Source organism: Pleurodeles waltl, chromosome 5, assembly GCF_031143425.1.
Source record: "Pleurodeles waltl isolate 20211129_DDA chromosome 5, aPleWal1.hap1.20221129, whole genome shotgun sequence".
NCBI classification, from domain to species: Eukaryota; Metazoa; Chordata; class Amphibia; order Caudata; family Salamandridae; genus Pleurodeles; species Pleurodeles waltl.
Genome location: NC_090444.1, coordinates 1,385,496,793 through 1,385,513,443, shown reverse-complemented (window position 1 = coordinate 1,385,513,443; position 16,651 = coordinate 1,385,496,793). Strand labels below are relative to the sequence as shown.

At 47.5% G+C, this 16,651-nt stretch overlaps 1 protein-coding gene across 1 annotated transcript in view; it reads left to right on the top strand.

The window, feature by feature from the left end:
- The window catches only part of MEI4 (meiotic double-stranded break formation protein 4), a 344,734-nt gene that overhangs the window by 55,880 nt on the left and 272,203 nt on the right, over positions 1–16,651 (top strand). Inside the window, exon 2 of the mRNA XM_069236621.1 lies at positions 1,920–2,177. Within this exon, the coding sequence (XP_069092722.1) occupies positions 1,920–2,177 (258 nt within the window). The remainder of the gene's footprint in view (positions 1–1,919; positions 2,178–16,651) is intronic.

The following is a 16,651-nucleotide window of genomic DNA, read 5'->3' as shown; positions in this document are numbered from 1 at the left end:
CTATGGGTGTTCTACATGCTAGGAACATTCTTGGGTTCTCCTCCTGGACGGTCATCTCCTCTCATAGAGGGCCAGGCAGCCACCTATCCTCTCTCAGCATACAGGTAGGCTTCTAGACACTAGGCAGACCTTCAGCTCCTCCAGCAGAAAGTAGAGACTGCCTACTTACTTTTGGAAGACTGGCTGTCAGGCAGACCCAGTCCCTGATCACATAGCAGTCCTTAAAGTACATTGCATACCACGCAGCCCTTCATTGGTCATAAAAAACTTGGAATTGGAAAACGTTGGAGTGGTTTGAATTCCACTATTACACACATTTTCTAGGCAGGTGATGCGAGTATAGGGTCTCATTCTTCAGAACATTTCAGATGTCAATTCTTGGCTGCTTTCCAGACAGTCTTTACGTAAATTGATGCTTCTCACAGCAGGTGGAAATGGGTCTTGCTCCTAGCATAATCAGAACTGGTCATAATGAAGTGTGAACCTGGCTCTTATTAGCCTTCTTTAAGCAATAAACTGGGATAGACAAAAGGGCAGGTGTGACCTAGACTTTGCTTCGCCTGGAGAAATTGAAAGTGCAGTCCTCTCCTCACTCTATCATCAAGCAAATGGCAGTGCTCAGAAAGAGCAAAGTAGCTAATAATGTTAATTAGCTTGCTAATAAAGAGCCCAGTTTTGAGATTTGCAAAACGTGTTCTCTATCACAAATGAGATGGGTACCCCTTATGCCAAACCCTTGGTCCCCCCCTCCCAAATTTGATTCAGAGAATCTGAGCTGTATGCCACTAGATTAAAATGTATTCTGTTAGTTTTACCCTCCCTCTGAAGTCCCAAGAGAGTAGGGGCTGTCAGAGGTAAGTGATCGAATTATCTGCCCCCTTTATAGTGAATGGTAGGACATTTTTCTTTCTTTTTTTCTTCTTTACTCTGTCACCAACAGGAACATCTTGGTGTCCTGGTGGAGAGTGATAGTAAAAGTAAAAAACTATATACAAACCCATAGACTTCATCCCAGCACCAGTGGTAGGCATAGTAAAGGCAGCGTGGTGGATGTAAAGTCCTAAGCCACCCTGACAGTCTTTATACTGTCCTTCAACAACTAAATCGGGCCCAAAGTTTTCATGGAGTTTCAAAAGTAGCCTTGTCTTCATGGTCTTCACTTAAGTCAGTGGATCTCACTCTTAAGACACAGGAATGCTGGCAATACACTTCGACTGTCTGGGAAGCTGTCCTCATCCTCTCCCTTGTGCCATGCCAAATCAGGTGCATCCACAATGGATTCCACTGGCTTCTGTACTCACTCACACACACTCCCAGAGTCCTATTACCACACACATGCACACAACATTCACACAGGATGTCAGTGCAAGGTTCTGGGTTCCACATGTCAACCAAACTTTAGATGAGGGTTTTAGTCAACAATGCTTTTACTGACACAGAGAAAAATCTCTGACTAAATCATAAAACATGGTATGCTGTTACCACTGCCTTAAATATTAGACCCATGATGACAAGCCTGTTGCACCCCTCCAATTCACTGAGCAGCTCCTAGACCTTGTATTGTTATGGACAGATCTAGGTCTCTGTGCACATGCTAGATTAGCATTACTTCAGGGCCAAAATAAGTCAGGATAGCAGTTTCACGTGCAATCAGGCACTCAGAGCATGTGCACATGCTCGTTCTCCATGCAGGAAACTTTCTTGTCCCAACAGTGATACTTTTTGGAAAATAAAATGGCTATGATACTGCACTCCATAAAGCACTTAAGGCAATTACACAGAGCAGCACTATTCAGAGTTGTGGCAGTGCTAGTCTGCTGCTGCATTATTTTGTCCCAAAAAAAAATTAGTTGACTTTCATTCTGGATTGGTGGTAGAGTAAAAAGTAAATACACTAATGTCTCTGTGTTATTTTTCAGACGTCAAAGACCAATCTGAAGTGCCTACATGGTTCAACTTGACAACAAAGGTAGCATTAGCACTGGCTATTATAAGAACAACACCTATAGGAAGAAGTGCCAAAGCGTATACAGAGTATTTAGCCAAAAGAGTCTCTGGTCATGAGTTTAATTGGAAATCAAAAGTGGAAGAGTTGGAAGCAGAAGTTCTCTGGTTACGTCAGCAGCTTTTTTTGAACAAGATACAGTCAGCCAATGCTTCAGAAAGAGTGGAAAAAGGTACGTTTTTGTGTCGGTATGTTATATATGCACCAAATTGTAATAATCCTTTAGGTTTACCCGAATTAACCACACAAATTTCTATTGATATGAAATCACAATTTAGGCTATTTTGTTATGTTTGTTGCATCGCTAAAATATTTGTTAGCATGCCAATATAGGTTTCTTTCATAATGTACTGTTACAGAAGTAAAAAGTCTCGGCATCCTTCATTACGTTTCTGCTTTTGAATTAAGAAAACATGTTACTGCATATGGAGGATAATGTAACTCATCATTACCCATCAAGGGTAATAATTATATTGTTTGATATGTAATGTTTTCAGAAATAAGTTCATGGTAATTAAAATAGCTGACTCGGAATGCAATACCGTGCCAGACACTTTGAAAAAATTAACCTGTGAAATTTCAGCTTATTAGTTTCTCCTACTGGATCATTCCCATGGAGGTCTCGCCACCCCATGCTTCCCAGCTACACCTCATGGCTCTCCCTTTCCATTGTTGCATGTTGTTTCACCACCAACTAAACTATTGCTGGGAAGGGTATGCCCAGACAAGGGTCCCTTGCTCACTGTGCCACATCTATTCAAGCTAGCCTGGCTGATGAAGGGTGAAACCCTGAAACCGGTCCCAGGATGCTTGTTTTCGGTCCAGGGAGGACCTGGCTTGGCAGTTTGGGCTGGACTGTTCCCATGAGGAACAGGGTAAAGACTGATTTGCATATGGCTTGGTCCTAACTTGGGTGACATGGTGAGCAAAAGAACAATGGATTAATCCCCGATCTGTGACTGGGGGTGAGTGTTTGCATTGTTCAGCACTCCGTCCATCATCCTTTTGTGTTGCTAAAGATCTATGTAAAATTTCAGAGAAAGTTGGGGAAGCTGAAACCAACATTACAACCTTGCAGAATGATGTGCAGAAACTTAGACAACAGTTGCAGCACTTGAATGCCACTGCATCTATCCTTGAACAACGAGCCGGAGAAGCAGAAGGCTGGTCACAGCAAAATAATATACGTCTACTGGGTTTCCCAGAATGCGCAGAAGGCCGGTCCATCGAGCTATTCCTGGATCAATGGGTGATTGACACATTGAAACCAAACTGCCTTACACATTTCGTCATCGAGCGGGCTCACAGAGCACCAGCGCCAATGCCAATACCAGGAGCCCTGCTGCAGCCTATAGTTGCTCGACTAATGAACTATAGAGACAGAGATGAAACACTGAGGGCAGCCAAAGAAACTACAGTGCCACAGTAAGAGAGACGAAACATTGCTATTTATCCTGTTCATAGACATAAAGTACAGGAGTGACCTAAAAACGTTCACGGAAGTCAAACGACGACTACGGTTCATGGGGCTTTGATGCATGTTGCTAGTCCCGCTAAACTCAAGGCTATTAGTGCGGGGGAAATACATTTTTTGATAATCCCTCTGATATATGGGCCTGGCTAGATATGACAAGGGCAGCGCAGTGGCAACCGCTTGCAGAAACTGTTGCATATCATACACAGGGTAAACAAATGAGGCAGAAGTGGTCTTGCAAACCTAAAAACACCCAGGAGCTGTGGGGAGGCACAGTTAGAGTGGTCGTACACGAGGATGGCACTGTAGTGCAGTGACCGGTTTGCACGCTAGCAGACACTTGTGAAGATGGAGGCACCGACCTGGGAAAAGGTGTGATTTTGGTGGATGGCTTCAGTGACTAAGTCACGGACACTGAAAACTGAGATTTTGAGAAGCACCCACCTGCATAAATCTTGCACTCACACAACACTACTAGAGTGCTAGATACACAGCGTAACAGTAATACACTTATATAAATATTCACTAGCTGAAAGTAGAACACTGATGTGGTAAAGCTAAATGAAGAACCTGAGGCGGTAAGAGGGATGTGGAGAACTGTGCTAGAGGATCCTGAAGAAGACACTAGCCATGGGTTAGATAACTGAATATTTGATGTATAGGCCTCATTGGGGAAGGGCTGTAGCGAGTGGCGCCACTTGATGCTTTTTTGACTCCCTCCCGGACGTATGAGGAAGTCTAAATAAAGACTTGTGCTATATGGGCGGTTATGGGGGAGGAATGTGTTTTTTCTTCTTTTTCTTGTTTCCCCTTTTATTGTGGGGAAGTTCACATATGTACTTTAGGGGTATACAGTAGTGTTCGTCCTGACACATCGAAAGGGATGGGCAAGAATGCTATTGTTAGTTACTGCTGCTTATCTGGGTTGAGGTGGGGGAAGTTTAGTTAAAATTATTGTATGGTTGAAGAGTTTTATTCTCTGTCTGCCTGACTTGCGAAGGTCCTGTGAGGATAGGTGATTGATGCGTAACTGTGTATCTGGTCCATGCCTATGTTCAAAATCATGTTCTGGAATGGGCGAGGCCTGGGAACAGCACAAAAAGATATAGAGTATCATAATTACTTAAATGGCTTGGAGTGAATGTCGCTTTATACAGGAAACACATTTTACTGACGACAAAGCTGGTAAATTGGCATAACATGGAGGGGACAGACATAATTTGGAAATTACTCCTCCTTCCCTAGTGTGCTTTGATATGGTTTGCCCCGGGTGTCCACTTTGCACTAACCGATATGGAGGCAGACATAGAAAGGCGATATATAGTGCTACAGGGAAGACTGTATGGTACAGATGTGATGATTGTGAACTCATATGGTCCGAACATAGATACTGACTCCCTCCATGAAGGGATTAGGGGCACGGTGTACTCGGAGGCTGTTACAAATAAGCTATGGATTTGGTGATTTAAACTTCAGAATTGACGGTTAATTGGACCACTGCCCGGCACAGTGAAACACCAAGTCCAAAATGACAGCGCTGTTGTTCGGGGTTCTGACGCACTTGGGGATTTGTGATATAACGAGATAAGCATCCAAATACGCAGGACTACTCCTGTTACTCCCCTACTCAGGCACATTCAGCAGACTAGATCGTGTACTCCTGACCGCTCAGTGGGCTGCTCGGGTTACAGAAGTACTGAACAGAAACCCCGCCCTTACACTTAGCATGGTATTGCCCACTGGTATTAGAGTTTTGAAATACGGTAGTTGATTATCAACTGACCACTGCGACATCACTATCCCACGAGAACCATGGGTATACAAGTTCATTCAGCTGACACTATTACTGGCCAAACAAAGAGGAGCTATCATATGGTTAGGCCAGTTGGGCCCCAGTATGGATGGATAGAAAAGAGATGTCACTGAATGGGTGGCGGAAGAAATCTACCTGCGCAAGTCGGTACACCGGAGGATTCCGCCATCTCCTCACATGTCCCAGCTGACGGTGCCTAGGAAGGACAACAGCGACCACAGAGTCAACCAATTCAGAGGTATGTACCCACAGCTACACAGAACACGACACAAAATAAAAAATATTTTCTGTATGTGTGTTGACTCCAGGCCTAGGTATGTGTGACGCAGTTGAAAATGAAGCCATGTGGGTCCCTGAAATGTCAGATGCCTGACCTCTAAAGTGGGACAATGGGATGTGAGGTAACTGCGCTGGCGTTGTACAATGTCGCGGTAGGCAGTCATAGACCGCGGCGCAATGCTGCATTGGTTAACATAGGACCCTATGGGTCCCAGGAGCCAATGACGAAGTGCGCCAGCGGTGATGATTGCGGACGTCACCGCCGCGGACGTGACCGCCATTTTCTATCTGTTCAATCACTCGATACCTGATCTTCGAAAGGAGAGGACCTACACTGCAAGTGCTGCTGTGACCTCGGTCTGGAAGAGACAATGGCACGTGCGTCTGGGGAAAGGGCCCCTGTCTTCAGTGCACAGGAGTTGGAGAAGCTCGTGGACGGGGCCCTCCCCCAGTACACGCTACTCTACGGTCCTCCAGACCAACAGGTGAGTACATAGGGTGCAAGTTGTATGGGCTATGCCTGGGTGGAGAGGGCTGGATGTAAGTAGGAAGGGGCAGAGTTCTGCGAGCATTAAGGAGTGTGAATGTATGTGCCACATGGCAAGGGCAGGGATGTGGGCCACTCACTTCGACGGTGCAGTTGGTAATGACTTCTCTTTTTCCCCTGTACATGCCATGTAGGTCAGCGCCCACCAGAAGAAGGATAGATTTGGCGTGCCATCGCCAAGGACGTCCGGACCCTGGGGATCCACCAGAGACGGAGCACCCACTGCCGTAAAAGATGGGAGGACTTTCGCCGCTGGAGCAAGAAGACAGCGGAGGCTCAGCTGGGGATGGCCTCCCAACGTGGGAGGGGTGCCCGTCGCACCATGACCCCCCTGATGTTCCGGATCCTGGCAGTGGCCTACCCTGAGTTGGATGGGCGCATGAGGGCATCACAGCAGACACAAGGGGGTGAGTACACTCACATTCTCATGACTTTGCACGCAGTGGAGGGGTCTTGGTGGGGGAGGAGGGCTGTGGGTTTCCCTAGGCCAGGGCAAGTTCCGTAGGCTAGGCCCCTCCGTAATGCAGGCCATGTGGCACTCCACCCCACCTCTGTAGAGTGCCAAGTACAGGTCTACATGCCCCTGTGTCATCTATGTGTGCAGATGTCCACCATAGCCACGTAGGCCATATCCCAGGAACTGCATCTGTAGAGCCCAAGAGTGCGGCGTAGTGCAGGGGGCTGCTGTGTCTGAATTGTCCACCAACGGTAGCGGTAAGCCATGCACTCAACCTGTCTTTCTTCTGTTTCCCCACCCCTTTTTGTGCTCTCCCTGTTCTCTTGTGCGTCAGCATCATCAGGCGGAGGTACAGGGGCACTGGAGGATGAGGGGGCTGCATCCCACATGGCCATGGAGGGCCACACCACGGACTCTGAATACACCAGTGGGACGGAGGGCGAGGGAAGCTTCACGGCGGTCACCGGATCAGCTACCAGCGACACGGACTCGTCCTCCGATGGGAGCTCCCTTGTGGTGGCAGCAAAATCTGTGGCCCCCACTTCTACAGGTACAGCCGCCACCCCCCTACCAGCACCGCCCTCCCAGCAGCCCCTCAGCGTTTGCCCCGTGCCCGCTCACCCAGGAGGGTGGGCATCACCTTCGCCCCAGGCACCTTAGCCCCTGCCCGTCACCCCTGCTGCCCTCAGTGAGGAGGCCATTGACCTCCTCAGGTCACTCACTGTTGGGCAGTCTACCATTGTGAATGCCATCCAGGGTGTAGAAAGGGAGTTGCAACACACTAATGCATTCCTGGAGGGCATTCATTCTGGTCAGGCTGTCCATCATCGAACCCTGCAATCTCTGGCCTCAGCACTGATGGCAGCCATTGTCCCTGTGTCTAGCCTCCCCCCTCCAACTTCCTCCACCCAGACCCAATCCCCTGTACCTCAGCCTATCCCAAGCACACCATGAGACCAGCCTGCACACACGTCAACACACAAGGGCAGCTCAGGCAAACATAGGCACCACACATCCCACAGGCACTCACACAAGCATCACCCACATACAGACACAGCAACATCCACTGCCTCCACTGTGTCCCTCTCCTCGTCGTCTCCCTCCTCCCTCCCAGTGTCGTCTACACTCTCACCTGCATGCACTACCACTACAGCCACTAGGACTCGCACCAGAACACCCAGCACCACACCCGGCTCACCTGCACTCACCACCCCCACTACCATTTACACATCCCCTGTGTCCTCTCCCAGTGTGTCTGTGAAGCCCCCTCCCAAAGTACACAAACGCTGGCACACACAGACCTAACATCCATCCACCTCACGACAGCCTCCAGAGCATGCACCTGCACCCAAAGCATCAAATGTTACACCTCCTACAACCATCTCCTCTTCCTCCACTCCCAGACCCCCTCCAGCTACCCGTCCCAGTGTTTGTCAGAAACTTTTCCTGAGCAACCTTGACCTCTGTCCCACCACCCCCCTTCCAATTCATAGGTCCCGTAGTAGCACCTCAGCCAAAACAAGTCCGGTACCAGTGGTGGCTGTTAGAGGTATGTGGAGTGCACCGGCACCAGGTCAGCCAGTGTGACACGGAGCCAAAGCACTGCCAGTCCACCCCCTGTGAAGCACCAGAAGTTGGACAGTGCCCGACGGGAGAGGGTGAAGACTTCTGCAGGCAAAGCCGCTCACAAGGGTCCCGGGGGGAGTGTCGAGTCAGCTGTGACTCCTCCCAAGGTGGGGAAGGGGCAGAAGGGGCAGAAGAAGTTGCCAAAGTCTGGGAAGAGCAGCACGGTGGAAAAAGGTCACCATCCTCCCCGCTGCCCAGGATGCCACCGACAGCCCCATCGTCACTGGTCAGGAGACCACCGCCAGAGTCAGTGCTCAGGAGGGACCCGGCAGCCACAGCCCCGCTGGGCAATGAGGGACCGCCATGGCACACACCGCTGCACAGGTCAGAGACCGCAAAGTCAAGCACCGCTGAAGAGGCCAAGCACCGCTGAACAGGGCAAAGACCGCCATGGCCAGCACCGCTGAACAGGCCAAGCACCGCTGAACAGGGCAAAGACCGCCATGGCAAGCACCGTTGAACAGGCCAAGCACCGCTAAACAGGGCAAAGACCGCCATGGCAAACACCGCTGAACAGGGCAAGCACCGCCAACTCAAGCATCGTTAGCCCATGTGCGGCAGGGGCAGTGACGGAACTGGGACCGTCGCGGGTAGCGTGATGCACTGTGGGCACCAGTCCACCTCCAGGACCAGTGGAGAACAGCATCCACTCCGTCTGTCCTAAACAGGATGAAGCACTCTGGGCACCAGTACCCCTCCAGAAACAGTGGAGAACAGCATCCTCTCCGTCTGTCCTTAACAGGATGAAGCACTCTGGGCACCAGTACCCCTCCAGAACCAGTGGAGAACAGCATCCTCTCCGTCTGTCCTTAACAGGATGAAGCACTCTGGCACCAGTCCCCCTCCAAAACCAATGTAGACTGTTATCCACTTGTGAGACTGTGGCTTTGCACTCACCAGGATGGTACAGTGGGCAACCCACCCACTGCAAAGACTTGTGAGACTGTGGCTTTGCACGCCCCAGGATAAAACAGTGGGCAACCTACCCACTGCAAAGACTTGTGAGACTGTGGCTTTGCACTCCCCAGGATAAAACAGTGGGCAAACCACCCACTGCAAAGACTTGTGAGACTGTGGCTTTGCACTCCCCAGGATAAAACAGTGGGCAAACCACCCACTGCAAAGACTTGTGAGACTGTGGCTTTGCACCCCCCAGGATAAAACAGTGGGCAAACCACCCACTGCAAAGACTTGTGAGACTGTGGCTTTGCACTCCCCAGGATAAAACAGTGGGCAAACCACCCACTGCAAAGACTTGTGAGACTGTGGCTTTGCACTCCCCTGGATACATCAATGGGCATGGTGCCCCGTCATGGATCTAGCGTGGTGCTGTCATCCGGCTGAGGTGCCCCCCCTTCCGTTCCCCCTGAGGTGCCTGTTGTATTTCTATCTGATAGCCCCAGCAGTGTTCTCTTCGTTTCTGGACAGGTATTGTGTGTGGGTCTCGCCCATGCATTTTGGGCCCAGTGGTCCACGGACATTGAAATGTGCATACCTGCACTACTAATCGTGATGTATATATTTGGAATGTGTATATATTTATGTATATATGTGCTTACTGTATTTTGATACATTACAATGGTTGTACTTCATTTCCTTTTGTCTTTGCATTCTTCCGGGGGGGTTGGGGGTTGTTCCTGTGATGTTTGGTAATGCATTGGTGTTGTGTTGTAGTGTGCGAGGGTCGGGGTGGGGGTGTTGCACGTGTGTGTCCCTGACTTTTGCCTCCCCTATGTCGTAGGTGAGGTACTCACCGTTGTCTTCGGCGCCGCCGTTGCTGATGTTCGTAGAGGAGCAGGAACACAATCGCAGTGAGTATTTGGAGTTCCGGGCTCCATGCTCATGGAGTGTGTTCAGGTGAGCGTTTTCCCATTGCAAAAGCTGCTTCCGCCGTGTTTTTATCCACGGAGAATCTGCCCCGGAAAAGGTGGCGGATTGGCCTGTTGTAAAACTGTGGGCGGTACTTTGTCTCCCGCCTGTCTGTTGGCGGTGACCGCCGTGCTGCTTGTCTGTACCGCCCTGGCGGTCGGAGTGTTAAAGTGGCTGTCTATGTTGGAGGTTTCTGCCACGGTCATAATTCCCTTTTTTGTTCCGCCGGCCTGTTTGCGGTATTACCGCCGCTTTAACACATACCGCCAGGGTTGTAATGACCACCTTAGTCTTTAGGAAAGACTGGGCACAGATCGCCTGGAAATGCACTCGTGATTGGCTCGTCCTTATCATCAACACATCCAGACGACTTGCAGAATCTATGGCCATACAGATCACCTTTATGGAAAATACACTTAAAACCACAGTTTCCATTTCAGCATTTAAGAGTCGACTATCGGAAATTAATTCTGACCTGAATGAAACAAAAGAATTCCTAACACAACAAAAGATCACTAAATTACAGAAAGATATCAATAAGTTCAATAGAGAGAAGGTCTATCCTTATATTAAGGAAGACTATACCGCAGATACTCAATCTGTTTCGTCAGATGAATCCTCTACCTCAGGTAGGAGACCTCGTAAACACAGTCATAGTTCTTCTTCTGATGGTTGGAGCACTGATGATGAGAGATCACAACCTTATTATAACTTTCCCCAATATCATCCTGGTCAACCGTTAGCATGGCAACAACCCTTCCCCTTCTAACAACCCCATCCCATGTTACCATACTTGCCTTTTTTAGGCCACAGCAGGGGCAGAGGAAGAGGCAGAAGGCGAGGAAGAGGCAGGAGAGTCCACTGGTCCCAGGAAGAACCACAGATGGTCACTCGGAGCCAAGGCAAAGTCCCACAAACAAAGACTTAGTGGTCAACTTGTCCTCTAGACCTCTTTCTTCTGATGAAATGAGGGCTCTCAATAGAGGTTTGGGCTTTGTACCAACTCCCAGAGATGATCTTTTCCGGTTACAGTGTGAACTCTCGCAGTTTTTTAGAAAAATCAGACTGCAATTCTTCTTTAAAGATAAACCTATTGACAATTTACCTTCAGACTCTGGTCTTAAGAAACCTTCCAAATTCATGCCACCCTCATCTTCAATGCCTTGCGAGGTTCTGGCATTTGAGAAAGCAGTCACCACTGACATAACTAAAATACGACCCAAACACAGTTTTGTCAATATACCCAAAGCTGAGAGTAACGCCCTCAAAGATTTGGCAGCTGACACTAGCATTATCATAAAACCAGCGGACAAGGGTGGGGCTATAGTTGTAATGAATACAGAAGATTATAGACAGGAGTGCTTACGTCTCCTGGGTGACTCCACCTATTATGCTCATATTGATCACGATCCCACAGCCAGATTACAAATTGAGATCCGAGGAATGATAGAGAAGGCTTGTGGGAATTCCTGGATATCACAGAAAGAAGCAGAATTTCTGGACACTGTGAATCCTCGTACTCCTTACTTTTACTGTCTCCCGAAGATTCACAAAGGCAGGACTCCTCCTCCAGGTCGTCTCATAGTTTCAGGGATAGGATCTGTCCTCAAACCCTTATCCACATTTTGTGATTATTTCCTACGGCCTCTTGTACAACAATCAATGACTTACCTGAGGGATACAAAAGATGTCCTTAATCTTATTGAGTCTATTAACTCTACAGTTAACGTTCATGCTCTCATCACCCTAGATGTTGAAGCATTATATACTAACATTCCGCAAGAGGCTACATTAAAGGTAGTTGAGACATCCCTCCTATCTGCGAGATTGGATTCAGCAACCCCGGTCCATTTCATAATGCATTGTGCTAACCTAGCCATGACAAAAAAATGTTTTCAATTCGAAGACATGCTCTTCCACCAGATTCGAGGTACTTCAATGGGCAGCACCTTTGCCCCAAGTCTGGCTTGCATGTACATGTACGACTTTGAAAAACGTTTTATTTTGCCAGATACCAACCCTTTTTTTGATAATATCAAATTATGGCGTCAGTATATAGACGACATTTTGGTGATCTGGCACGGTCCTATCTCCGAAGTAGACAACTTTACAACATGGGTCAATATATTGGACCCCTTTTTGAATTTCACCTCTTCAGTTTCAACCGCCAAGATTCCATTTCTGGATTTAGTGATTAGTATTGAGGAAGGTAAACTTAAGACATGTACTTATCACAAAACTACAGACCGTAACAGTTTATTGCTATATGAAAGTCATCACCCCAAAGCACTCAGAGACAATTTGCCGTATGGGCAGTTTTTGCACCTACAACGGAATTGTAGCAATTTGCATTCATTTGATACTCAAGCTTTTGACCTCCAGAGTAAATTGTATGACCGTCACTATCCTAACAGAGTGATAAATATGGCCTATAAACGAGCTAAGTATAGTGACAGGGACTCATTATTACAGTTGAACCCTAGACCTTCAGAAACTAAACTGACTTACGTATCTACATTTACGCCATTATCGAATACTGTCAAGAAGGTAATCAACAAAAGATGGGCTATTCTCTGTAGAGGAGGCAAGAGTATTTCGAAACCACTTTTTGCTTTCAAAAGGACCACCAATATTAAAGATATGTTGGTCAATACTCGGCCTAAATCCCGCATTACCCCTACCACACAAAGGTCCCTGTGGGATCTCCCCCTAGTCAAGGGCCACTTTCCGTGTGGAAACTGCAATGTCTGTTCACTCACTAAACGGATAGATATCCTTGATTTAGAACCTATAATGACATGGCGGTTGATGAAACATATCAATTGCAATACCTGATTACCTGCCCTTGTAATTTGCGGTATGTAGGGATGACTACAAGAGCAGTCAAAGTGAGGATAAATGAACACCGCAGCAACATTCGGTGTGGCCGAGCCACAACCAAATTGAGTATTCATTTCATAGAAGCAAACCATACTCCAGATGACATGTGGTGGGTTGTACTACAGACCTGCGTACAGAAAGAGACCCGACCACTCTTTGAACTTGAACAACGCTGGGTTTACAAACTTAACACTCATCTCCAAGGGTTAAATGATGATATACCTTAGTTTAACCTTTCCCTCTTGAAGCACCCTTATGGCTTGATAACTATCTACCTTTAGTGTCAACCTCTCACTTATTTGCCAGGGTTAAAGTTTGAGCCTGTATTATTTGCATCAGGGTTGTTTTAGGAGTTAAATGGCAGTGTATCATCATTTTTATTCACCATTTTTTATAATATATTAGATGACAGATATACTTATAATTACAAGTTACTCTGTTTTTCAGTGTTTTTCATTTCATACTATGACACCTTGGGGGTTCTTTTAGACCCACCTGGTGATTGCCGGCATATGAGTTTCATGAGGTCTAACATCATCTCAAGATGGCCGCCATACATCTTGTTGTAGAAATGGGATCTGGAGGGTTTTTTTTTTTTTCCCTTTCTCCATTTCTACCACTACGCGCTACGGCTCTGTTCTGCCACGCGTGTTACAGTTTCCTGGCAACGAGAACAGCAAATGCTGTTCCCGCGCTCTTAATTCGCTCTATTTATACCCCTCGGCGCGTGGCTTCCTGTACCTTCGAGAGCGCGGCCAGGGGTAGGTTGAACACTCCACACCAGTTTGCCTTAAAGTAAGTGCCAACAACCTTTGTTTTTTTCCACGATCCGTGCCGTTCTTTTGTTACTGCTTTTATGAGAAGTTAACGGCACGGCTCCTGAAGCTCGGGATCCGTTATTTGCATGCTCCTTGACTTGGAAGTTTGAATGGGAGCTACCCAGGGTTTGGATTACGAACCGGGCTCTCCCATACTAATATGTGACGAAATTCTGCCTTGACCTATTGACTAACTGTCTTTTTTACACTACATGTGTTTGCTCTGCATATCAAGTGTATTTTCTACATTATTTCATTTCCTTAACCTTACTGTCCTTCACTTTCTGTGGGGCTCAAATGAGGATCTTCACTTCCAAGTTAATCATCAGACACAGTAACCATGGCTTTATACTGATCTCATGTTTTTTGTGATTACTACCAATACTGATGACTGCATTAAGGGTGGGCTAGTGAGTTCTTATAGATAAAATGCAAATGATTTGATGAGGTTTTTTTCATATATTGAATACACTCTGCCCCAGTGTGGATTTAGTCCCTAGTTGTATGATAATAGAGGTGTGTGTTTCTTTGTTTGTGTCTCTGTTAATTTCATGATCAGAGTCTTTGCAAACCTGGCTACAGGCTTGCGTGATCCCATGAAGCCCGTTCTCGACTTGGGAGGGTAAGCTCTCCTGCACTCATTCGGCATGGGTTTGCTACCACCCACATTACCACCTTGTGTTGCACAGTTTGCCACTTTTATTTTTATTTTTGCTTGATTGATATGATTGTGCAGTCATTATGACACTGAATTGTTGGTGAATAAACTATACATTGTTAACCTTTTTTCTATATATCTCTAGGGTGACTAATAGGAACAGCAAGTCCGGGTCAAAGTGGACTTGTGTAAGTGACTGTTGACATTTTGACTGATAGTATCAGACTGCAGGAGTCTATTTTGTCTTTTTTGTTGGAGAAGTGTAATGATATATTAGGTCCTGAAGAAGCGTCATAGGATCCTTGTGGACCAAAAGAGACGCGAAACATGTCGACCTCATCTCGAGGAATGTCTGTTAATTGCTGACTTCCTCCATGCCTTATTAAGTTGTTAGTGAGTGTTTGAGCATTATCTCTATCTCACTCCATTGTTATATTTTTTAATCTTGGCCATCACCCAACATCAACAAATAAATGAATATTTAGTGAGGGTTCTGAGCAAATTTTATTCTCTATTGATCTCTCCTCTTTCCCTTCGGACCCATATTTGGGTTCTGTGGCATCATCGAGAAAAGATCTCTGGCAAAGAGCCCCCCTTCGGGGGGAGCCCGTCAGACATTGCAGTGCCAGTCTGACGAGGAGCCGTCCGATGATGAAGCATGACACCGAATAGGGTGTGTGAGGACTCTTGCGCCTATTAATTAGGACTCCCTAGTATTTTCTCTTTCTTGCTTTGTCTTTTTGGAACAGTGTATTGCATTATATAACAATATTCACTGGAGGGTATACATTGGACCATTAAGCCTCCGATCCCCTTACATTTTTGACGTAGTATATTCTCTCCTTCTCGGCTGCTAGCTGTTACCACCGGAGGCTGATTCACATTTGGGGCTTCCTTTTTTTTTTTTTTTTTAGAAACTGCCTTCGATCCCTTTCTTGTGCCACATGTATCATGTGACCGAGCTTTGTTCGGCGGCATGCTACATTTAATATGTCTATATGCTGTATAAGCTGTATGTCTACTGCCTGCGATGAATACTGCAATGAATACTCCAAGACCAGACTGTGAGGGCAGGCCCCCCTGAGAAGAGCAAGCCTCACTGGCCTAATGCCAGCCGCTTCCTCTCCACCTCAGAGACCTGCACCTCTGAGCCTTATTTTTCTTTCCCAGGCCCTACTCTAGTACTCCCAGGTCTCCTTGTCTCTGCTTAATCAACACTGGTTGCAGATTTTACAGTATTTCCGGGTCCAGGTGAAAGTCTCAGGACTCTGGACGGATGGGACCACTTACGCCACTTACGGGGCTGACACAGGCTAGGAGGCCTACTGGAGAGCACAAAGGCTGGCCTGGAAGCCCACTGGTTGCTTAATTATAGTATATTAATTAAGCTAGCATTAATTAATTGATTGAGCAGGCAACCAGGCAAACCAGACAAACTGTGCTGCACTGCTGCAGTCTCTCTCCACTACTGTCAAGGGCTCCCTCAGCCTTTACTGCTTTTTACTGCTTTTACTGCCTTTTGCTGCCTTGCTACTGCCCCTGTTACCCACTACCTGCCCTCCTGGGCAACTTTGGGTATCACAGAGCGCCTGTCTGTGGTCAGTAGGTAGCCAATAGTCAATAGGCAGTAAGCACAGGCTGGCGTAAAGCAGTTGTGAAGGAGGCGTGAGGCACAAACCTACTCCGTCTCTTCACTTCCTTACCGGTTCACAACAGGCACTGGATGCTGTGCTGGATGCTGCGATGCCGCTCCCTCGCTGTCTCACTGTCTTCTGCATCTTTCACCTCTTCCTGCTGCGCCTGCACCAGGGTCAGGGGCCCCAAGCCGGTCCCAGCTGACAAGCCAAATGCCTCTGCACCCGCACCTGATCCAGGCTCCTCGTGATCCTCCTCCCGGATCTGACTCCTCCCCTTCTGCTTCCTCCGTTCTCAGAGACACTGTCCACCAGAGACACTGTCCACCAGAAGTCTGTGAATTTCCATACCAGGTGCATTGTGGGACTGTAGTCCTCAACATCCCAAGGACCATCTCAGAGCTTCCATACCCTTGGATTGGTGTTGTGGATGCCTAAAGATTACTTCCTTGAAAGAAGAAGGTGATGGATTGCCCTGCTGAACCCCTGGTCTGCAGCAAGAAGGACTGCACTCACAAGGACTGCATCTGCTGTACACTCAGGGCTCCACAAAACAGGACTTTACCTGGCTTCTCAAAGATTCAGGAGTGG